General features: G+C 39.9%; 1 protein-coding gene across 1 annotated transcript in view; it reads left to right on the forward strand.

Moving 5' to 3' along the window:
- The first annotated feature begins 2,105 nt into the window (after positions 1–2,105).
- The window catches only part of pcdh7b (protocadherin 7b), a 134,740-nt gene continuing 110,702 nt past the window's right edge, over positions 2,106–26,143 (forward strand). Inside the window, exon 1 of the mRNA XM_079811201.1 lies at positions 2,106–6,003. Within this exon, the coding sequence (XP_079667327.1) occupies positions 2,917–6,003 (3,087 nt within the window). The 5' untranslated portion in view covers positions 2,106–2,916. The remainder of the gene's footprint in view (positions 6,004–26,143) is intronic.

Below are 26,143 nucleotides of genomic sequence, written 5' to 3' on the forward strand. Positions count from 1 at the left end.
TTGGCAGGTAGTATTGTTTTTTTAGACTGATTTTCAGGACACATTCAATAATTTAGCACTTTTTTCCCTCTTACTGATGTACCTGCATTTACTTTTTAGACCTCTATTAGTTGTCTGACAACTATTTATGTTTGTTTTGAAAACTAACGTATCACACATTTTAATTATCAGACATTTTATTGATAAAATGCAGTGTTGAAATTATCTTAAAGTACAGTTATCCAAACCTCTCCAGTAGTGTCATTCACTGGCTCTGATGGTAGACCTCATTCCGTCAGAGTATCACTTCTATGTGCTTGCAAATGCTATTAAAAGTCCACTTTACATGTTTTAGGTGCTTTAGTCAGTATAAACAATGAATGTCATTTAGGTGAACTGGAACCTACAAACAAAAGAATATTGAAAAATCAATTTCAACCTGAAGCATCCACCTGAGAGGAGCCAAGAAATTAGTGACTCTATATTAAAAAGTTGACCTCTTAACTTCCGTGCTCTCCACACTAAAAAGGGTAACACCCTCTAGTGGCTTTTGAAAGCACTCATTTCAAATGTCATTAACGCCCTAATGAGTGACAGTACTTTTAAATGAGAAACGGACTGCAGGGAATAGGAGTAAAAATGGTGCCCGAATGTGACTCAGAAATTGAAAGAGAGTAGATAGACGACAGTCTATGCAGATAAATCATGAAACCCATACTACAACTACAAATCATTTGGACATACTACAACTCGAGCTCAACATACAGTATATGCAGTAATGACTAATTTGCTCAGTATAATTTTAAGAGGACAACAGAGGGCGCTGTGTAGTGACATTTGGCGCACTGTTCACATTATGAATAGCGGGGCTTCCTTCTGCAGGCGGCAGCTCTGGTCCAGTCACAGCTCAGCCCTCTTAGCTTGGCAAACCCGGACACATATCCCCTGAAACCCTCCCCTCCACAGTTTTGCAAAGTGCAAAAAAATACATTAATAAATGTACAGTTTGCAGGAATACCTGCCTCGAACAAGTGTTCACGGATTAAATGCATTACTAGATAAATGTGCTAGAGCACAAAACGGGAAAGCGAATGGTACTAACTAAACGACGTATATAAAACCGTAGCTCTGCGCTCTGCATTTGATGGACTCCATCAGAGTTCTGGTCACGGAGAGTCACAACACTCGCTCTCTCTCTCCTTTGCACCGGTGAGTCAACCGAGCGTCGCTGTCCGTGGTGCCTTTTCTTGCGCAAAAAGCCCATAACAGATGGAGACGCACGAGTGTGAAGTAGTAGAAGAGCTCACCGCATACTTGTGCCGTAGAAAACATCTCACCACAAACGACCACACACACATACTATATTCTAACAGACCGGGAAGCCACAAGAGGCACCGAAACCGAGATGATCTGGGACGCACGGAGTGGGATAATAAATTGGGATGCACGGAGCAAGAAGGGGTGTAAACCTTCTTGTTGAATGTATTATAACGAATGGTTAAGTAAATATGCTGACACGTTACTATTTGTTAAAATAAATAACTAAACCACTTTTACTATACGATATATCCCACTTAAAATATCACTGCCTAAAATATAGACTAGCCTACTTAAAAGTCCGCATTTTACATTCAATAATAGGTGCTTCCCCAAAGTTGGATACAAAATAGTCACAATGTGCTAAATAGTCTTGTTTGAATAAGGATGTAACCATAGCAACAGTTCGTTACGCGTAATGTGCAAAGACAAAGCATATAAGTACTGTCATTATTTATCAATTTATTATTGATTTGCACATCGTAAACATCTTTGAAACATCTTATAGATAGTTTAAGATTGGCTGAGCAGGTTTGGTTTGGGCGGCACCAACCTCAGCAGAAATGCAATTCCCTTAAAAAATGGAACACTTTTGGAAGGCGTTTAATAGGCTGTTTCACAAAGCGCACAACAGTCTCCAAATGCTCAATTCTGGACAGTACATTTTACTATTTTCCAATAAGATGCCCTTGCGAACAAAAAAGAAGACACACTCCAACAGTAGAACTAAGCGATCGAGTTGAGCTTTGTTTGTCGCACAGGGGGTGGAGAGAGAGAGAGAGGGAAAGAGAGAGAGGGAGCGAGAGAGAGACTCGCGCGCAGAGTGCGGCAGATACACACGCGCTTCTGCTGCAGGTGAGAGGCGCGCGCTGGACAGAGGGACCGTCCTCGCGCTGGAATTTTAATACCACATTCCTAGCATCTCTGCCAGGATTATAACTCCGTTGTTGCTCAGTTTTGCATTTTGGCTTAAGGCTGAACGGCACACTGCGGAGATTTTTTTTTCTTTCATTCTCTGGTGCAAGTGAGAGAACTATTAGACGCTGAGTGGACTGGAGAAATCAGTGCGCGCGGACACGGCACACGGAGAGGACAGATCATTTGCGGCTTATATCCGTAGCACAAGAAGTTCTGATATTTTAGTTTCTATTCCGTATGGTGGGATATCATCTGGAGCGGAGAATTGGCATTTGGGAAAGCTGGATTTAAAACCATATGAATTGATTGCGCAATGGATTGAATATCTGACTTCGCTGCCTTTAATGAAAAGACTCGGCGATGTCAAGTCATGGCAAAGACGGAGTAGTCTCAGCAAGTAATTTTTGGCATGTTTATTTCAAGCTTAATATTGAATGAATTTGTGAAAACTTTCTGTCGGTGTTGTCTATATTCTTGAGGGACAAATCAAGGAAAAAAAGGAATAGCGCGAGCATAGTATGAGAGGGGGGAAAACATTAACAGATATGCGCTATTCTATCTGAGTTTGGGAACCACAGAGAGGTATCCAGTCGCGAAAACGCATGCAGTGAGGATCAGGCGCTTTAACAAAAGCGAGAAGAAGGAGAACAAGCTTTTAAACAAAATCATCGTTCAGTTTTGCTGAAAAATCTGCGAGGAACAATGAGGACTACAGGCATTGTGGACTGTTTAAGCTACTGCTTTCTTATTCTGCAGCTGCTGAGTCAGCCCGCAGCCAAGCAAGTGCTCCGGTACCGCTTGGCTGAGGAGGGTCCAGCCGATGTCCGGGTAGGTAATGTAGCCGCGGACCTTGGCATCACGGCTGGCATGGATGTGACTTTTACCTTAGAATCCGGCTCCGAGTACTTTAAAATCGATAACATGACCGGAGACCTGAGCACGAACGAGCGGCGGATAGACCGCGAAAAGCTGCCGCAGTGTCAAATGATTTTTGATGAGAACGAATGTTTTATAGATTTCGAAGTATCCGTGATAGGACCCGCGCAGAGCTGGGTTGATCTCTTCGAGGGCAAAGTGATTATTTTAGACATAAACGACAACACGCCGTCTTTTCCCTCACCTGTTATCACTCTCTCCGTTGAGGAGAACAGACCCATTGGCACACTTTATCTCCTGACCACGGCCACCGACAGAGATTTCGGTCGGAATGGAATAGAGCGATATGAGTTAATTCAGGACAACGGCGAGAGCTCTGTCCGACGGATTGGCACTTCTAGCTCCGGCAGTGTTGACACTCACACGGGCAAGCGGAGGTTCGAAGAGGGGGCTAGCCGTAGCAGCGTCTTTGAACTTCAAGTTGCTGACACCACAGACGGCGAGAAGCAGCCGCAGCTAATTATCAAAGGGGCACTGGACAGAGAGCAGCGCGACACCTATGAGCTGACTCTGCGCGTTAGAGATGGGGGCGACCCCCCACGCTCCTCACAAGCCATTCTTAGGGTCATGATTACAGATGTGAATGATAACAACCCACGCTTTGAGAAGAGCATTTATGAGGCAGATCTGCCAGAAAACAGTTCCCCAGGTGCCCCCATACTCCAGCTAAAAGCGGGCGACACTGATGTTGGTGTGAATGGACAGATTGAGTATGTTTTCGGAGCAGCCACAGAGTCAGTGCGACGACTGCTGCGGCTAGATGAGAGCACTGGCTGGCTCAGTGTTTTGCACCGAATTGACCGAGAAGATGTGAGTCAGCTTCGCTTCACTGTCATGGCACGTGACCGCGGTCAGCCTCCTAAGACTGACAAGGCGACAGTGATCATCAATATCAAAGACGAAAATGACAACGTCCCCAATATCGACATCCGAAAAATTGGACGCATATTTCTCAAAGACGGAGTGGCTAATGTGGCGGAGGATGTGATTGTCGATACACCCATCGCTCTAGTCCAAGTGTCAGACCGAGATAAAGGACCGAATGGTATAGTGACGTGCACCGTAGTGGGCGATGTTCCATTTCAGCTTAAACCTGCTAGTGAGGTTGAGGGTGAGATGAATAAAAAGAAGTACTTTCTCCATACGTCAGCACCACTTGATTATGAAGCAGTGCAGGAGTATAATGTGGTCATTGTTGCTGTTGACTCTGGGAGCCCTAGTCTCTCTAGTAACAATTCATTAATAGTGAAAGTGGGGGACATGAATGACAATCCACCAGTTTTTAGCAAAAGCACAGTGGAAGTTTCATTTCCTGAAAACAATGCTCCCGGTGAGCGTGTCGTCAAAGTCGTGGCTTTAGATGCAGACAGCGGCAAAAATGCAGAAATCTCTTACTCCCTTGACTCCTCTGTGAATGGAATATTTTCCATTGATGCAGACACCGGTGACATTCGTGTCAACACCATACTTGACAGGGAGCAGATGGAACGATATGAGTTCAAAGTTATCGCCAAAGACAAAGGCATGCCTGTTCTGCAGGGCTCAGCCACTGTGGTAGTCCTGGTGGCAGATAAAAATGACAACGAGCCAAAGTTCATGCAGGATGTGTTCACTTTCTATATTCAGGAAAACCTGCAACCCAACAGCCCCGTTGGCATGATAACAGTCATGGATGCCGACAAAGGACAAAATGCAGAAACAAGTCTATACATTGAGGAAGAAGAGGACATTTTCTCTATTGACAACAACACAGGTACCATCTTCTCAAACATGGCATTTGACCGTGAGCAAAAAACCACATATTCATTCCGTGTCAAAGCTGTTGATGGAGGCGATCCGCCCCGGTCTGCTACAGCCACGGTGTCTCTCTCTGTAGTGGATGTAAATGATAATCCTCCCACCGTTACTTTTCCAATGAATAACTCATACACACTGCTTCCTCCTTCTAGTAATATAAGGACGGTGGTCAGGACTGTCTCGGCTACTGATACCGACACAGGGGTTAATGCTAACCTCAGCTACAGAATAGTTGGTGGCAATCCATTTAAGTTGTTTGAAATCGATGCGTGGACTGGTGTAATCTCATTAGTTGGCAAACTAGAGCAAAAACACTTCGGCCTTCATCGCCTGGTTGTGCAAGTGAATGACAGTGGGGTTCCGTCGCAAAGCACCACCACACTGGTCCACATCTACGTCAATGAAACGCTCTCTAACTCCACTATTGTAGAGGCACAAGTTGCCAAAAGTCTTGGTACACCACTCAATGCTGACATTGCAGGAGACCCCAATTATGACTTGGGAAAGCAACGGCTGAGCATTGCCATAGGGGTTGTGTCAGGCATCATGACGGTCATTCTTATCATCCTGGTGGTCGTCATGGCCCGCTATTGCCGCCCCAAGAACAAGAACGGCTATGAGGCTGGAAAGAAAGATCATGAGGACTTCTTCACACCTCAGCAACATGATAAAGGCAAGAAACCTAAGAAGGACAAGAATAAGAAAAAGTCTAAACAGCCTTTATATAGCAGCATCGTCACCGTAGAGGCATCCAAGCCAAATGGCCAGCGCTACGATGGCGTTAATGAAAAACTGTCAGACAGTCCGGGAATGGGCCGCTATCGGTCCGTCAACGGTGGCCCCGGAAGCCCAGATCTTGCCCGCCATTACAAATCCAGCTCACCATTACCGACCGTTCAGCTGCACCCTCAGTCGCCCACGGCGGGGAAAAAGCACCAGGCTGTTCAGGACCTGCCGCCGGCCAACACATTTGTCGGCACTGGAGATAACATATCCATCGGATCAGACCACTGTTCTGAGTACAGTAGCCAAACCATCAACAAGTACAACAAACAGGTAAGAACCATATCTTTTATCATTTTCAATCTATGATACCAATCACATGTTTTATATCTGAATCTTCAAGCTTTTACCCGAGTGTCTATAAACACCAACACTATTCAGCCTGTAATACTATCATGCTGGATATATGTATTTTTAGCCGATGCTTCTGTTTCCCTGTATCGACCTGCTTCGCCTCATAGTGCCATTTAGATGTAATGCTAAAAGCGACATGAAGGCATTCTTCAGTCAGGGATATCATTTCCGCTGGGCCACCTGGGGTGCCGAGGCCACGCTGTGGACACATTGGCACATCTTTTAGTGTAGTTGTAGGGCAGATGCGGGTGTCAGCGTTGATGACCTTTGTCTGTGTGTGTGCGTCAGAAGAACGAATGGGATCACATATGGCTCTGGTTCACAGTTATTCCGTCTCAGCAGTAGGCTTGCGGCTGGAGCACGACCCAACCTTTTTTATCAAAACATGGTTAGTGCTTTCTCTCCCTTGTAGGGGGGCTTGATAGAGGAGGGGTGAGTGAGATGAAGTAGAAGGAGAAAAGATTGAAAAAGGTGGAATGTTAGTTGTGGTGTCATGTTTAAACGTGCTTATCCGAACAGACTGGGAACATCTGGGCGGGAGGTCACAGTTAACATTCCTGTGCATTTGTGTGTCTGGGCAAATTCAGTGACCTAGCAGTGAAATCTGCTCACTCTCTCTCTTTCTTATCTCACATTCTCTAATCGTTATTTTTAGCCGATACCTCTTGTGCTCTCCGTGTCATTTATGCCATTATTTAAAGCATAACATGCCCTTTGTTGCAGCAGCCATAAAATGGCTTTGTAAATTCTAAGGCACATGTGTGAAATAATCAATTTATATCATTATTGTTCCCTGTCCTGTAGAGCGCTCCACTGCTAGGTGAGGTTAATTCAAAATGAAGTCAGCCCTTTCATTGTCCAGATTTGCCAGGAAAATAACACTTGCCCTGTCGTTTCATGTGTTTTCTAAGGTGGTTAATGCATTATTGATTCCTATCTAACATGCTGTATGTAGTGTCCTCCCTTGCATTCCAGAAAAAAAAATGCCCCTTCTTAACTCAAGCCACAAGATAGCTTCTCTCTCTTACACACTCTCACTCTTTTAATAGGATTTTCTTCTTTACATATCTTCCCTGATTCATGCGTTTTAATTTTTTCCCCCATTTAGAATCACATACTCTCCATTTTAATGTCTGCTTCTAATATTCCCACTGGTTTCTCTTTCCTCATTATGTTTTTTTATATTCTTTCTCACAAATTGTGGCTCCTTGCACAGTTTCCCTTTTTGTTCTTTTGTCAACTCTGTCCTGGATTTCTTTCATCTCTCCCTTTCCTCCTACCCTCTTGAACAGCCCTCTGATATGCTGTGTTTAGGCGTCTGCACTTCTCCACGAAAGGAGTACTGTTGCCTATGTTTCTTTCGGACATCTCATGCATATTTAAGCAGAGCCTCCATTTGCTGCCCCGGCACATGTATTGTGTGTCCAAGTACTCCACTTAGATCATTATTTATTTGCTTTTTATTTGAAAGCTGCGATGCTTTGTACGATCCGTCCATTTGTTTGTCCATTTAAATGCAGCAGACATTCACAGGGTGCTGAGCAAAAGAGTTCTACCCTATTACCAGTTTGCAATTACAGCGTCCTTGGCAAGAAGCAAGATCAAGTCCAGCGTCATTACGTACATCTCTGCTGACAATTTAAGAGGGGCTCTTTAGATGTTTTATTGAGTGTTATCAGGAGTAGCCAACATGCCCTCGCAAAATCCCATTAAGATAGCATAATAGTCTATATCAAATACTTTATAAAGAGAAGTCATTAGAATTTCATTTTTGAGCCTAATATATTCCCAGCTTGGTTTTGTTAAAAGAACAACTTTTATGATGACCTTCTCACCCCCACCCCCACCCCCTCCACTTTTTTAAATAATTTTTCAACTGTATTTACCTTCCTTTCCAAGTATTCCTTCCCGTATTTACCTTCATTTGCCTCTGTCACACATCATGAAGGGAAAATGTGCCAGGCACACTCATAATGGACTCAAACCACTAATTCTTGATGAATCACTTATTTGATGAGTGTCATAATGCTGTAAGACTTAAGTACAGCTGTGATAGGGCTGCATGGTTAAGCACAAAAACCATAATTGGCGATTGTTTCCCTTATGTAATTATGATTATTAATGTTGCTTAATATAATTTACATAGTTTTTTTTTTTCTGTGATGACCCCGGGCATGTCATATTCTTTGTGTAGATTACAAATCCAAACTCGTCCAAGGAGTACGCTGTTTAAAAGCAGTAACATTGCCAAACACAATGTGTCTTTGGTCAATAGTATAATTTTTTTGTCAAAAATAGCAAACACTGAATGGATTAAAATGTTGCATCATGCTTCTTGTTCACAGTCAGAAGACGCCAAAATGTTGCTATGGTTATCACTATGTCAGTCATCCGTTTTTCATCAGTGACTCACACACTGAACTATAATTTAGCATATTCACTCCTGCATTTAAATGCATCTTCCACTCTCGAAATCTTGCAGTGTGTACATGGCCATTAGTTTGCTGCATGAAAAATACAACTTCATTCAAATTGTGAATAGTACAGTAAAGTGAGGAAAGAACACTTTTCAAGCTGTCAATCACTTCAGTTTTGTCCTCTAGTGAAAACTACCATTACAGTCAATGAAGCTGACTACTACACTCTACACTATGTAGATCATGTTTGATAATGAAAGAATTTGCCAAAGCATAAAACTGAATCAGTGAGCTCGCGCTGAACAAAAACTGCGTTTTGAGTGGATTTATTCTACGCAATAACTTGCAACACACCGATTGGTTATTCCATTCATGTCCTCAACTCTGCAACATGCGTTGGAATTATTGTTCTGAATAATTGTGCAGCCCTATTGTCTGATATATTTAATATAACTGTATTACATATAGCTGTTTTGTAAAACTTTTAGCAACTTTTGTAAACACTTTTAGCAAGTTATTCAGGATAAGGGCATGTTATGGTCAAGTTAAGTCAGATACTTAGTAATTTTAGGTAGCATTTAACTTTCTGTTGGATGGTAAAATTAGATAAATACGAAATAGTGACACTACTGATTCAGAACAGGTCACATGACCTCATCATTCTCTGGACTAGATGCACACGCATGTGTAGCTTTTAAATTAATGATGGGGAACATACAGTGGTATTAATAATGATGTCTTGTAACAGACTTGAAATACCTAGTTTTCTGGACAAGATTAATTTTCTCTTCACAGTACAATTCCCTCTGGTGAAGTCATCCATGAAACTACCTGTGTTTTTCTCCTTGTGAAAAGGCCCAGCTCTTTTTGATCGTGTTTGATTTCAGTTCTTGTGCTCTGACATCTGAGATGCTCTCTCTTTTCCCCTTCCTCTCTCCTTTTTCTTTAGAGTGGAGGAAAGGGTAAAAGAGACAGGAACTAGAAAGAGGGCCCTGTTAACAGGCTAGAGAAAGGTCTCTACTGTTCTCTCTCTCTCTCTCTCTTTCTCTCTCTCTCTGTGTGTGTGTTTGTGAGTGTTGAGAGGGATCGAGTGCAGTGGCCTCATAAATGTGTGGTCTGGTTTCATGTTACCTACATCCCCCTAATCTCCTTACACACAGAAACTCATGCACACACACACACACACACAGACAGACACACATGCACACCATCTTCTGTCTTGATAGCAGAAACTACACCGCGCCGGTCGCCCCAGACAGGTAACCGGACAACACAAGTGTTTCCATGTCCCGTTGTACATGCGACATTCAAGCTGTCGTTAATTTAACCTAATGCAGGTGGGAGACGCCACCTTTCTTCTAGCCAGAAAGGTAATATATCAAGGTGTTTCACAGTGATCAACACTTCATGATTTCTCCGCCATTCTCTAAAAACCAGGGCTGTAACCACCATAGACATTGAGGGGGACAAGTCCCTTCCAACAATTAGAAATGGTCAGATTGCCCCCCCCCCCCCCCCCTTATATTTGAAGTTCTTGCAATTCATTACGCAGCACTCTGTATGATGTTGTTGGGATGACAAAAAGGTTTAAAAGTTGCATTTTTAGTCTGGTCTGCCTCAGTGGTCTAACAGCGCTCATTAATGTCAAAATTATTAAGATGGCCAATCAAATCAAAGTAGGTGGAGTTTACCGTTCACAGAAGCCGAGCGTGAATTCCAGTGCAAAGCGTCAATTTAACATTGAAAGAAAGTGAGGTAAGCGAAACATTTAATACATGTGAACTGTTTTGTGATAGAAGTTAAATGACCCACAGTAACATCCAGTGATGCAAACTACTCAACTTTTTGTCTCAAATATGGCTTTTGAATTGAAAATATTAATTTATGTGATTCATGTCATTCCTAACTGAGTGTGAAGACACAAGAAACGTTTCACGTTTTGGACATTTTAGGCATACAAATAAAAGTACATATGTGCATATTTTAATGCAAATTAATACAAATATTATTTGCAAATAGTTCGAAATGATTATTTACCTACTAGATTTAGACCTAGAATTTCCTTCACTGTTCTGTTTCTATAGGCTTTATAAACAAAAAAAAGGTCAAGACATGGCTACGGCTTTGCCAAAAACGTATCTGGTTATTTGGCCTTAGTAAGACAGCGGCTGGTTTATGGCTTTCTTGCATTATATAGCACAGTCTGAACATAGATAATGTCTCCGATGGGATAGGAGAGTGTTTTATTTTTCTTTCTCTCCTTACTGTCTGCAACTTTTACAGAGTTTAGCTTTATGATTCAGCGATCTATAGACACAGAGGTGACGGTTTAAAGGTTCATGGTTAAACCAACAAACACAGATAGAGTATTTAATCATTCCCCATGATTCTCTAGATCAGAGGCAACAGAATAAATACATTCGAACAGAGTGTCAATCACAGATCTTGGCCTATTTTGTACAAATAGAGCTGGGGTTATAACAGCCTCTTTATTTTGAGTCAAGATCAACATTTGAATCAAGTATCTGCCAATCACTGGCAGTTTTTTTTAGGAGTGCGCAAAATGGCTTGTCCTAATCCATCTCCATATTTAGTCTTTTCTGAGGATATTGCTTATATTTGTTTTTGAGGTCAGTGTGGCATGTCTGTTGTGGTTTCAGCCTTTACGATGCTTTCCATCTTGCATTTGTTTTACATACATATGTCTGACGGACCAAAGCATCTCTCATTTTGGACACGTGCAAGCAATACAAAAACACGGCCATGCAAATGCCAATCACTTCTGCAGCAAATTTATTTGTGTGCTTTTGCAATTCACCTTGTATTGCTGTTGGCAAAACATCTGAGCAAACCACATAAGCTTATTTTCATTACATACAAGGTGCTTTTATGAGTTAAAAAAATGCAGGAGAGCGTGTACATGCATATGACCTTTAAATAATAAATACTTGATCTTCTAGTAAATTAACTTTAAATATTCAATTATAATTCTTTGCATTTATTTTCAAAAATGTTTGCCAAGTAACCTCAGAGTTGAGAATTAGCCTTCAATCAATGAAGCAATCAAGCTGCATTTACAAGCAGCCGTATATATTCTATTCATCACAATACAGAAGCGTAAAATTAACTACACGGCATCATCGTCACGTCACATTAAATAACACGCCATGCGATGACACAGAATTGCTGGGTAATGGAGACCCAGGACAGAATTAGATCAGCTGCAGGCTTGATTGCTGTGTTATTAGGGAGAGCTTGTCAGCTCAACGCCAGCATTGAATGGCCAACGCTGACCAAATCTGTCACAGGTACAGATGCGACTCAAGACAGCGCACTTCCATTGGGAGAGAAAGACAGGGACTTTTGAAATGTATGCCTATGCAAATTATACTTTGCAAATTACCATATATGCATGTAATTAATACTTTTTTTTCACAACTGGATCCTTAAACAAAAGCTAAACGTCACAGATCATTTTGGAGAAGAGAGGCCAACTCTTCATTTGCATGCACAGGTCAACGTTTCATTTGTGCTTCCACTGCCCAGTCCAGTCACGGGCGTATGTAAAACAGTAAATGTAAATGACCTGTGAAACTTAAACCAGAAATATGAAAGCTGTTTTTGATACAGCACAGAGCCAAGTTAACAGAGAAAACAGTTCAAATTACAGTTGCATTTTTTTAGTTTAGTCTTCTTCTTTTTGGAGCACAGTTGTAGTGATTTCACTTGACCTTTTAGAAGTAGTACTGCGATGTCTCTTTGATTTCTTTTTTCCTCCTTCTGTTACTGTAAGTAATCTATCCTTTCAGCTGCCCGTTGACAACATGATGTAGCTCGAGCGTGCCTGCAGTCTCTCTCATTCTCTTTCATTCTTCGCCTCTCTTTATTTTTCTCAGTCCCTCTGTCGCCTTCCTCCTCTCTTTATTCTCTATTATATTCTCTCTCATAGTCTCTTGTTCCTCAATCTTCATGTGAATAGTCTTGATTGAAGCTATGTAGATGCACTTGTAACATTTATCATGCTAAAATGATGAAAGTGACAGTTGCGGGCAGAATAGAAGCGATGGGGCCGAAGCTGAGGGAAAAATTGAGATCATTTCTTGATTGGTTGCTGCTGTGCTGATTGTAAGTGCCGGTGTCATCGCCATGTGTGCTTAACCCCCATCTGTACGTCAATTCTGACATTGTCCAAACTCACAGGGTGCACTGGATTACAACTCGCACACACACACCACATTTTGCCTGCTTGTGTGCCTGTCAGTATAAGGATTTATCAAAGCAATAAGCCATGAGAGGCTGTGAATTGCAGTGATTTTTTTACCACAGTTAAGTAGTGGGTTTTAGGCAGAATCCGAAGCAGAAAGCCCCTTAAGCATGGTAAAATCACTGTAATGCACATCCTCAAATGGCTCATTGCTTTCATTAAAAAGTGAGAACAACTGAAAAACAAATAGAAAACAGTTAACTATTTATTTAGGCTATTGACAGTTACCAAGCAACACAGCAACATGGTGCAATAATATACAATTCAAATGAATTGTGTTCACAGGTGTGTGTATATTTCAGCATATTCTTTAGAACTGGATTTATATGTTTTATAAGTCAATTATGGGTCTGAAATGCAAGCTCACCTCTATTTCCCTTCTGGCCATTTTCAGTTCAGAGGAAGTGAATGGTGTGACTCTGCGCGCGCATCTGTCGTTTTGTGTATATTTGTGTTTTTTTTTTTTTTTCACAGCCCCTGCCCTGTCTGTGTTTAAATGGCACTTGTAAGAAAACGCAAAACCACTTAGCGTTGTTGTATACTAACACAGGGGAATAGTTCACTGTCAACACAAATAATACAAATAGGGATCAGATGGTTGAAAATGGGTCTTTTACTTGTTTTAGTAGTGCCATGTTCATATTCATGGCCTGTTGCGGTTTGTGGTGCATCTTGGCACATTTGCAACCCTTTTTACTCAAAGGGTACCTATTATGGCCCTTTTTGACAAGATGTAATATAAATCTCTGGTGTCCCCAGAATGTGTCTGTGAAATTTAAGCTCAAAACCCCATAGGTCATTTATTATAGCTTGCCTAATTTGTCTCTATTTGGGTGTGAGCAAAAACACGCCATTTTCCTGTGGGTCTCTTTAAATTCAAATGAGCTGCTGCTCCCCGCCCCCTTTCCAGAAGAGGGAATGGCCTTTACAGCTCGTGCCGATCCTATGGCAGCAATAACAAATAAGGAGAAGCAATACGCCTGACAATGTGAATACAGGTGTTCACTGTTCAGCTGAAGCCTGCAGCACTCCTCTCAGAAACTGAAGCCTCCGCGCCTCGATTGCCCCCCGGTGGTTGGTCCCAGTATAGCTCCTAAACCCCACCCCTCCATGTATTACAATGGACGCGAGACAAACGAAACAATCAAATTACACTTCAAATAATTGTTTCCTAAAGATGGTTTCTGTCATTTTAGGCAGTTTTTATGATGATGATTTCGTTTTAAGTGTTAGTTTTTAGTAAGTTTTGTTTTAGTTAGTTATTTGATGCTATAAAAACTGGGGGTGTGACGTCATGATTGACAGCTGAGATTGATGGCTTCTCTGAGTGAAGTTGTCACTGAGGCACTAACTGACTTTTTTCTGGATTTTCGGGAGGAGATTGGAGCTTTAGCTTTCATTTCTACATTTCCATAACTGTTTATTTCACACCATCACAATGAATTGTTCTGCATCTGTGAGAGTGTGGGCGGGCTTTTGATAATCGCGCCTCTACTTCTTGCTCTCTACTGCGCAACTCCGGTCCTGAGATCGATACTGCGCAGACTCAGTCCTAAATCTGCGCAAGATGTCAGCGCCGCGTGCGGCCTCCGAAAGCTTCAACTCTCGTCAGCGGAAGCCAATGAAGTCGCGTCGTCCATATTTTTTTACGGACTATGGTTCAGCCCTATATGGATGAACGGGCAAAGTCAGGCAGACTTTGAGAATGATAGTTGTGTACCAACACTATGCAGCTCTGGTGAGTCTGTCCAGCAGCTAACATCCCTTATGCTACTGATATGTGTCGAAGTGCTGGTCTGTGCAAAAAAACATTCAACTTTTTGTCTTTTATCTATACAGAAAACCTACACAGTATTTAAAAAGACAATCACCTTACTGCATAGTCCATAATAAACATGCAGTTATGAATAGACAATAAGCGTTTTCGGTTTTAAAATGTAAATGACGACATAACATTAGTGGTAACTTTAGCCACATAAATTGCTAACAAGGCGATTTTCAATCATTTACAAAACATAAAGTGTGATACTTACGTCTTCAGGGTGTGAAGCTGGATCACGAACAGTTGGTACTTCTCAGTCCTTGAGTAACAACTTTTGAGCTAAACCTGGTTTGTATTGACCCTCGTTCACAAATCAGTCTGGTGTAAAATGATTAGCGCATACATGAACGATTTTAGGTAACTTGAGGGGCACATTCCTATCATAAACAAAACTAATCCACTGCGTCTTCAGTGGCTCAGTTCCCGGAAATAAAATAATAGTCTTTTGCGCTTACGTCCAGCAATAACACACCTGGCTTTCTTAGTACGAAACTGAGACATTTATCTTATCACTACAGCTGCTCCAGCGCATAGAAAATGGCGGACTGTGTACAGCTCACTGGAGGGCAGGGTCTATGCTAATAGGGCAGAGTCCTTCAGCGATTGTGGGCGGGGCCTAGGCATTTTGTGACATCACAAAAGGTAGAATCTGCAAACGGCTTGTTCTGAGACACTGATTATGATTTATGGGGATTAAAAAAGAGGAGTGGATGGATTTTTACCATTATAGTATGGTTGTGTACACACACTGCTGACACACATTTATGTTCAAACTCCATGTAATAGTGAATTTGCATAATAGGCCCCCTTTAAGCAATGTGATGTATTTCCAATGGGCGGATTTATCAGGATTGTGAAAAGTGATCTTTATATGACAGGTGGTTGGAGTAGATTGGCTGAAGAGGGATTTGTGACATCAGGGGTTTGTCACTAAAAGATCAGGAACATTCATTTAGTTTGTGTTTCTTTGTGTGTGTCTGTGTGAGATAGATAGATAAAAACATCAAAGTCTTCAGGCGAATCAAGCCAAGTGTTTGTGTTTGAACATGTGCCTGTTGAGCAAGTCTCAAGTCCGTTGAGAAACTCAAATGAAATTGGCATACTAGTCCTTCATGAAAGAGAAAGGATACACAATAAAAAAGTGTAATTTCTAGGTGACACTGCAACGTACTCTCTCGTCATGTCGCTGTCGTCCAATCAAAATGTGCTCTGGCTGAATGGATGGATGTTTATGGGCTAAAATAATACACATCAAGGATGACTGCCAACTTCATTCCGCAATGAAATATCTGCGTGTGTTGACATCTTAAAACGGGTAATATCATTTTCCAAATCCAGATGGTTTTAAGAGACGTAACCCATATCTGTCACCACAGGCACAAAATCAGCTGCGTATACCTACATGCACGCACACGATTCGTCTCCAGCCGTTTATTTGTCTTTTTAACATTTGCTCTTCTCCAGTGTAAAGCACACGAGCGTGAGGGCCTGAAATATTAAGTGAGTTGTGATCTCTTGACTGCATAAGTGGAGATTAAACACTGGGGCCAGTATAAATAATGCACAAAGTCTTACATATTTGTGTAAAGGAGACGGCTCCTCATCACCGAGACCTCATTGGTATGGAGAAGAGATGCAGCTGAAGTCAAATGGATTCAAACGGAATGAAATAAGATGTGGAAAGGACTGACGGGAATCTACCAGTCGTCCATTTCTTTTGCCACAGTGTCATTCCACAAGCCGCAAAAAGAGATTACTACTCTGTGTGTGTGTGTCCAGACTGTTCCCAAATGAGATTATGTGTGTGTGTGTTAGACAGGAGAGGGAAGGTTCAGCGGCCATCCATCAAGTTGTTGGAAAGCTGTGTGGCATTGCATCTCAGGAGCAAGAGCAAGGCCAAGGTGCTCTGTATGTGTGTACTCGTGTTCGTGCCTTCTTGTGCGAGAGAGAGAAAATGCGCTGCAACAGGGGCCTCTACGGTTCAGCCATTCCATCACAAGAACACTGTCACTTAGCTACATGCGAGGAAAGGTGTCTGCTCGCGTGTGTGTGTGTGTGTGATTTTCTATAGATCTCAGAAAATAAGAAAGCTGCTGACACAGAAACCGTAAGAAATAAGAAAACTGAAATTGTCTTGGTGGCTATGAATATCAAAGAAAATGTTTGTTGTCTTTGTGTTTTTTAGTAGCGTGCCTGCGTTTTTAATGCTATTTTTTACATTCCTATCACAAAACATAATCGCAGAACGCTCGCAAGCTGCAAAAATATTCATTATCTCATGCCACCTCACCCGGCTAGCCAGGAAGCGTTATATCGATGAGAGGCCACCAAAGAGAGACCAGGCTATTAGTGCTGGCCAATAAATCTTGTCAGTGCACGGAATGCAGGGCGGCCTTTGAAAAATGAAGGTCACGCTCAGGAGTTTATGAGAGGCTGTTATAAAATCAGCTGAATTATGGAGTCCCCTGGGCCTTTTCAGTCATGTTAATTTCAGACGTCGTGATCTGGTGTCCTCCCTTGCTTGCCATAGTATGGAATGAGACGGGTGATTAGGTGAATTATATTGTGATTTAAGGTGGGTTATGCCATGAAAGTGTGCTTGTTCACTTTGTGAATAATGATCGGGGTGTCAAAGTTTAAATGTGTGTGTGTGTGTGTGTGTGTGTGTGTGTGTGTGTGTGTGTGTTATATCAAATGTGTCAAATTTGTCACTGTTTGGACTGTCAAGAAGATTGAAATACGAAAAATATAAAATAAAATAAAATGATAAAGTGATATAAAAAGGCATTAACAGAACATGTTTTAAAGTGTGGCGCCACCAACTGGCTGCTTAGACCATAAATATACATTATTGCACTGTCCATTCTCCTAACCTAATTAATATTCATGAGGAAGTCATTCTGTATAGTAGTACTGGTAAATTCAATTTCTAAAGAGATACTGTATGTCTCAAGCATAAAGATCTTCTGGATGTAAATCAGACACAAATTAAGATCCAATATAATACTAGCTTTTGTTCAAGTATTTTTGCATTTTACTGTTTTTAATAATGTAAACACATATAATTTTCATTTCCAACATGTATTGATCTGAGCATTTCTGTATTTATAATCTCTAATTTACCAATAAATTATGATTATAAATAAAATGTACAAACTGTTTAAATAGTTAATTGTCAATATTGATTGGAATAATTCAAAGTTTAATGCAATCTTGGCACAGTTCCCCGCAGAATCATTACATTTGCTCAATTACAGTGAACAAATGAACATGTCATATTTAATGTACTTCATCCTTACACCTGTCAGAGCACGCTTACTCAAGTGTGCAGCGTGCTTTGGCATGTTAGATGCAAGTTGTGCACTCTCGTTTACACAAATTAATTTTGTCTGTGTTTCTCTGAAGATGTTGTTGATTTATAGATAGACTTTGGATCAAACATCAAACATTTTTACGTTTCTTAAGCTCACCAAGACTGCATGTATTTGACCTAAAAACAGGTATATTGCAAAACAGATTCCAATTTAACATTTCTATTGTAATATACATTTAAATGTAATGTATTCATGTGACAACAAAGCTGAATGTTCAGCATCATTACTCCAGTATTTAGAGTCACTTGATCCTTTAGAAATCATTATAATATGCTGATTTGGTGCCCAATAAATATTTCCTATTATTATCCCAGTTGAAAACAGTTGTGCTGCTCAATAGTTTAGTGTTAACCCTGATATTTCTTTTCAGGATTAACATAAGTATGTGGTTAGTAAGTCATTACCTGGAATGTATTTTGAAAAGCTCAGCTGACTGAGTTGATGCAAGCAAAACAAAAACCGGTCCCCCTGGTTCTAATGCCCCTGAACAGAGACACAGAGAAACATGGGAGAGGCAGGCAAACTCCTCTCTAATAAAGTCTTTTATGGGCAGAAAACAATTCCTCTGCAAGGATTGGGTCTATGGCCATTTAATTTTCACCAGCTAGATTTATAGAGTCTACCTGAGCTCTCCACAGAGATACTATCCTGAATTAAAACCTGGAAAAGAGAACTGAGATATTAAGAGTGAAAGAGATCGTTCTATCTTTCCTCTTCCCAGTCCTCCCATATTTTCTCAAAGCAGCTCCTGTAATCACTAGGTTGTGTATGTCCGGTCATTCAACCCCTGTGATCTCAAATTTCCAGACCGACTCAACAGCAGCAGCCCTGCCAATATAATAACAGGTCCGAAGTGCCCGTGTCTTGAGTTCCCCTTATATTTTACTGAGGGACATGGGGAAATAATCAAAGCTTCCTCTAAAACTCGTCTCCAATCCATTTACTCCAGAGGTGGGGGTCACAGCAACACTTGGACACTAAAGCCCATTGAAAATTACAGGCTAGGCCTTGGACGGTGGGAATGCCTGGAGGGGAAAAGACAAGACCTCGGCTTCACATATGCTGGAGAATGTCATCCCACCCTCGGCTCATGTTTGGTATCGGCCTATTAGCCAGTTGCTAAATGAAATCCGTCACGCACAACAACAACAAAATCCATCAGAATAACACGTACATTAAAAACATTCAGCCATATTGGCACAAGAAAGCAAGATTCGTTAATTCCCAGAAGAAACTGAAACCGAGCAATTCATTTTTAATCAGCAATTATTAAATTCCTTTTATATGTATTACAGAGCTATAAAAAAAGTAAATTAGGACTATTAAAAGAAAGGTACATGATTTATATTATAAAATAGGGGCTACCATACAGTACTCTCCAACTACACGCACATTTTATAATAGATGACATTGTAATGGGCTATTCCCAAAAAACCTCCTGCTAGTTATTAAACCCGTAGTCCTTCTGCACTAGTATGGAGAACACTTAAAAAGAATTGGAGCCGTTTTAAGAGAGCTCAATGCAGACCCTCATTTTCATGCGTCACATGGTGTGTGTGTGTGAGGAGAGATTATGAGCCCATGCTGCTACACAAGGGGAACACCTCATACCTTCAGCGTGTACCTGAAAGATTTGCAGTCTGCTGTTTTATTATTCTCCAGAATCCTTTTGAAAGACTCTTCTCTCTCTTCGTTCCTTTCCCTGTTGAACTAAGGACATCCACCATCAGCAACCCTTTTTTGTGTCAAGTGCCCAGTTATCTACTCTTGCATGAATTTGGTTTGGTAAGAAAGGCTTTAGACTTACGTATGTATGTATGCAAATTAAGAATATATTGGTTTTTAAACACCCTCTGGTTTCTATAGTAATGGGATGTCTCTATTCCAGAATGTATGCGACCCTCCCGAAAGACCACCAACAGTGTTACATTGAGAGAGAGTTGATACAAGAAAAGTATATAAAGAAACTACTAGGGAAATCAGCCTGCAAAGATCATTATTGAGGCAAACATTTTCCAATAAGAATCAATTTGTTAAAATTAGTTAATTTTATATGCAGGGGTGCACATGTTTTTCATTCTGGTTCTCATGAGAGCACCTGGAGACTCGGTTTGGTGCTCACACTGCACATAGTGTGACCTATTAAATATAACTATTAAATATATATATATATATATATATATATATATATATATATATATATATATATACAAATATATATATATATATATATATATAATAATAGCATTATTGCACTTTATTAAGTTATTTAAATAAAATAATAAACAAAATAACAAATAAAGTGTGATAACACTATTATATTTTAAATAAAAGAATGAGTATTGAATAAAAATATAATTATGTTAGAGTACACTTAAAAATACAATGCTGATTTTATATTTTTATTTTTTTACTTTTTAACATTTTAAAACCTAAAATCAACAAGCTTTTATTTTGGCGGGTTGTCAGGAAGTAAGTATATGCACTGCCAAGTGAAGCGCGTCAGTGAATGTCAAAGCTTTGCATTTTGCTCTGAAAGATTTATCATGCATTCAGTTCAAATCGAAATCTTATACAGTATTACAGTTAGTCGATCTAAAGCGGTGCTTGATTAGTTAACACTGCAATTAAGTTCAAATGTTAACAATAGTTAATTCATTATGTAACCTGAACTTACAACAAAACAGCAACTTTTACACCCTTTACCTAGGATTATGTCTACATATGTCTACATTACAATGTCCAACATTGTCCTTTTGCAGTGTGAGAAAATCATGTTCGTTTTGTTCTCCACCTGCCCTCAGCAGCAGTGGCCAAAGTCATGGGAGGGCCAGTGGCTGATGCTTGTGACAAATCTTTTCAGTGTCCCACACAGTGTGTTTTCTATTTAAGAGGCCCTCCTCAGGAGTGCTTTTCAAGACTACTGATAATTTGTGTCTTTTGCTTTGGAGATCACTCAATTCAGAGGATTCAATTAGCCGTGAGCGAGGGGTACGCTAGCTTTTACAACACCGCACATAACTCAGCAAAGCACTTGCAGAACTGGCTAGCATTGTAGCTTTTGGCACACAACACCAACTTTGCTAGCCAGCATTGTTTTTCTTTCTTTTACATTGTTATCTCAGAGAGACAGAACAAGAGAGAAGAGAAAGAGAGTTTCAAGGGCTATACATCTCAAAGGTGTCCTGGATATGCTTCAAACGTAGCATTAAACAAGCCTGTGAAACATGAAATACTGACTATATTCTTATACCCTGACCACCGTTATTGATTGTAATGAAAATTTGTGGCTTCGAAGGGGCCTCGCTACCAAAGCATTAAATGACTCTAAATTATGTTTTATTAACATAGTTCAGGATGAGCACGTTCAGATAATCTACCCAATAAGCATGAGAGGAGGCTTATATAGAGAGCCGACTTACCTCTGTCCCACGACAGTTTTCCACCATCCCTCCTCCACGCCAACTCCTCACTCTCGATTATTCCTATCCCAGCCAGGGGGATGGGGGAGGGGTGCTCTGGCTATAATAGTTAAAACTTTGATGCTACAAATCTGAATCTATAAATCGTTTTTTTTCTCTCTTTAGTAAATAACCAATCCGTACATCCATCTATCAGAAATAGTATAAAGAGGAGAAGATGGACCATTTCTAGAAAATAAAAGGAGAAAAATTCACAATGGCGGCTGTAGAAACTTGTATGTACTAGACCAACTATTTATTTAGTTATTAGTTATTAGTTAGTTAGTTAGTTAGTTAGTTAGTTAGTTAGTTAGTTAGTTAGTTAGTTAGTTAGTTAGTTAGTCAGTCAGTCGGTCGGTCGGTCGGCTTCAGAACCACACTGCAAAAAAAGTGCTTTTGTATTTTTGTCTTTTTTTTCCGAACATTCTTAAATCAAGATACATTTACTCAAAGTAAAATGACTTAAGGTATTGTTTTCTGAAAAATAAACAAATAATCAAAATTACAACAAAAAATATCTGCCGATATCTTTCATTTTGCTTCTCAAGTAAATGTGAATCGTGTTTAGATATTTGTACTGAAAGACGACAGAAATACAGAGTAAGAAAATATTTAATTTTGCATTTTTTTTTTAGTTAATAATTATGTATATATTTTGAGTCTGATTTTATTTGGGATTTGGGTAACACTTTACTATAAGGTTTCATTAAGTTAACATTAGTTAACCACGTTAGTTAACATTAACTAATACTGAAATGCACTTCTACAGCATTTATTTAGGTTGTATTTCTTAACAGTAGTTAATGCACTGTTAAATAACATGAACGATCAATGAACGACTGTAATTTTGTTAACTAAGATTAACAAAGATTAATAAATACTGTAACAAATGTATTGCTCATTGTTAGTTAATGCATTAACTAATGTTAACAAATGAGACCTTATTGTAAAGTGTTACAGAGATTTGAAATATGTTATTAAAATTAGATTTTGGTCTTTCTCCATTCAAGAACATAAAATCGCACATGCATCTCTTTACATTGAAAAACAAGTCAGTAAAATTAGGGCACAGTGTTGAATATGAAGGAATTTTCTGTATTGTTTTTTTTACAGGTGTTTTACCTGTATTATGCATTGCATTTTGTTGTGTTTCAGGGTTAATGGAAATATCCTTAAAAATTACTGGATAATATCCTGAAAATTACTAGTACATTTTCCGTTTTTTTTTTTTTTTTACAGTGTAGACAGAAAATAGCTGCCCGCGGACTTACCAAAATGGCTGCCAAGCGGACTGAATTTCCTTAAAATTTGGAAGTTAGTTAGGTGAACATGATATTAGGTAAACATGATATTGTTTAGCTCTCAGTTGGCTCTTGGGTAAATAAAAGTTCAAGCAGATATAAGTTATGCGTGTTTGTTTCGGTGATTTGGTGTAGTTCATTGAAATATTTATCCTGACATCAAGTATGTGTATATGTATGTTTCTAGACCCATTAAACAGACTTTTGTGAAGCAATGGGTATGAAAGCAGGCGAAAAGCATTGGATATCTATAATTGCACTCTCTTCCCCGTACATAAACATACACACATACTCACAAACACGCTGTGTGCCTGTAAACACTTAGACTAATGGGAGGCCTTTTCTTGTCTGTAAAAATCTGTCGATGCAACTGTTGAACACAAACACCCTCCATATGCTTCAATCAAGTGTGTATTGTTAAAAAAAAACATCTCTTCTCAAATTTTTCTCTCTCTTTTTTGTCTTTCCTTTGAGCCAAGGCTTTCCCTTGTTTCTTTCTCTCTTCTGTCAAAAAGTTTGGTGAATGTGCTGAAGTTTGGTTAGTGGATATAGATGGAGCCGGAGGGAGATGAAGGCAGGGGAAAAGAATGAATCTGAACACAAGCACTGTGGGTTTGGAAAGACAAGGCAAAACAAGACGACTGAAGGGCAGTTCGTTGGTGCTGTTTTCAGGGTCTGGATCTGAACTGCTGCTGCTCATGCAAATGGAAAAAGACAGAGAATAGAGGCTATTTACTATAGGGTTTTTACAAGCTGTTTATACTCTACAGAAATTAAAACTTTTTAACTTCAAATGTTTTGTTACATAATGTGCTTGAAAATGACTATACAATGCTTGATGGGCTTGTTATTTTGCACTTTAGGCTTATTTTAAGCAGAAAGTATATATATTCTGCAAGTAAAGTAAATATGTCTTAAATTACTGCGTTGTGACCAAACAGCAACCTTCCGGTCTCTCGCGGAAGTGACATAAACTGCAATTCATCGACTGGCCGCTAGATACTGGCTCCAAAATCGAGTAAATTCCATAAATCCCCCATGTTAAAATGCCCAAATTTGCAGCATAAAAAAACATGTTACAGCCTGGTAAATTGGTTTGGGTCAATATAGCTAATTTTGCCCTTCATGACAACTGTGAGGGGGTGATTTTTTTTATTTTTTATAACATCTGTTTAAATTATATAAAGGCTTAAAGTTCTACATAATTAAGGGTGTGGCAACTTGGTGACAGGTGGATCGCCGATGCGGTCACTACTAGCCATTTGTCTGCTCTCTGTTAGTCCACCCACGTTCCACCTCTTTGCCCATTTTCTATTATCTGGGAGTGACGTGTAGTGAAGCGCTGCCAAGATTGCGACGGCCGGCTCTGCATACTTTTGGGATTCTAAAATGCTCTTCAGAAACCTACGGGTAATCACCGAACTTTTGGAGACATTTAAAATTGTGCAAAACTATCCTGCTCCTTTTTGAGGCAGCACATATACTAACATTGGTTGTACAGAAAAAAATCAGTCTGGAACGTAGTCAGATCTTGGTGCTTGAAGTTTCAAACTGGAGTCTGGATTTAGGTGAGGAGCTCTATCCGGGTCACGGCACCAAAACTGTTGTGAACTTCTTTTGTTCCTTGAAGCAGAAAGCAATAACAATGTTTAATTTGATATTTGCCGATAATGACGCTCTTCTATAGGTTATGTTCTTCATGAAGTAGCGGCGCCGTGCAACCAGGTAGAGTCAGCGTAGCTCTTAGCGCCATCTGTTGGTGAAAATAATAACTACACAATTCCTCCTTTAACCAGCAAGCTGCTTTATGTTGATCAGGCTTTCTGCAATGCATTTGTGGGTTGTTTTGAACAAGCTGTAAAACAAAGCTGTGGTTTATTTCTAGGGGCAGCTCCAGTCGGGGACAGAACACCAAAAACCGGGACTGTCCCCCGGAAAATGGGGACATCTGGTCACCTTGATTTACTAGGGCTGTCAATTTAACACGTTAAAGGCCCATTGACACCAAGAACACTAACTATAGAAATAATGACGATAACTATATTTGTGTCCACTTTAACACACAATAACTTTCTGTTTATTATAAGTGAGCACTGCAGTTATTTTGCTCTTTTGCTTTAAATGCTTGAGCTATTTAAAGCAGGATGGATTCATATTGGCTGATTGTTAATGTTTTTGTTGCTCATCAGCTAGAAAAAAAAAAAATGATATGAAATGATATCCTTTATTGCTATAGTTATCATCCTTGGTGTGAACGGGCCTTAATTTACTATGATTAATTGTTAAAAATAATGTGATATGTACATAGACCAAAACCAAACAAACAACAACATTTAAGTACAGGAACTCTACGTTCAAGTTGACTCAACTGAGTGTATGTGTGTGCGATTCTGGGCAAATCTGCATGAGGCATCACATGTCGAGACAGACCATGTTATTCACTGCAATCTCATGTCAACAGCAATAGCAGCATCAACCAAAATAACACTGACAACGGCATGCAACAACCGTGAATGCGTATGTGCGAGCATGTGTGTGTCTCCGTGTCTGTCTTAGGCAGATGTACTAAAAGAACTGACAGATCTGAAAAATAGGCAAACAGGAGCTGCTGGGAGCTTCCTCAAGGCCTTTGCGTTTTCAGTCCAGGTGTGAATACAAGAGGTAGAAGTGTGAAAATAAATAAATAAATACAAATGTGAAAGATATGTTCCAACTCTTAGATATCAGCCTTCCTCATTCTTTATCAGCATCTCTCTATTTCTTTCTTTCTTTGACTCAGTCTGGGCTTGTTGGAAGTTTAATTCAACTTTAGTCCAATGCGATTTTAATAAAGGAAGTCAATATAGGCCGCATGCCAATGTATACATAATAAAAACATAATAGGGGTAACTTTAGATCCCTTTCAGTCGGTCACATTCAACGTTACGTCGACGTCACAGATGTATTGGGGCGTAACGTCTCCGTTCCCTCCTTCAGGGAACGTATTCATGTGATATAATTCTATTTATATTGTAAAACAAGACTTACATTTCAGGAAAATGTTTCTAGTCTACATTGGATTCTTATATAGGGGAGAGCGGGGCACAACCTAACGCTTTTTGACTTTCTCAGTTTGTGTAAATTCACTTGTGGTTCAGAGTATTTATTTTTTTCCCACATTAATTTCACACATCTAGTACAATTATGTGGTTTAGATTCATTAATATAGGGTATACTTTTTTCTTCATTTCTCCCAAAAGAATGGAAGTGAAAAGTGACAACGTGGGCACATTGTAACATGTGAGGGGCATATTGCAACATGAGCATATGACAGCTTAAAATGTAATCTGATCTAACTTTTTCATATAAAATAATGCCATTTTTTTAATAATAAAGAGGCACAACACTTTTCCGTAATTTGAATACGGAAGGCGATTGGGC

The sequence above is a fragment of the Gobio gobio genome (assembly GCF_949357685.1).
Source record: "Gobio gobio genome assembly, chromosome: 2".
In the NCBI taxonomy this organism is placed as follows: Eukaryota; Metazoa; Chordata; class Actinopteri; order Cypriniformes; family Gobionidae; genus Gobio; species Gobio gobio.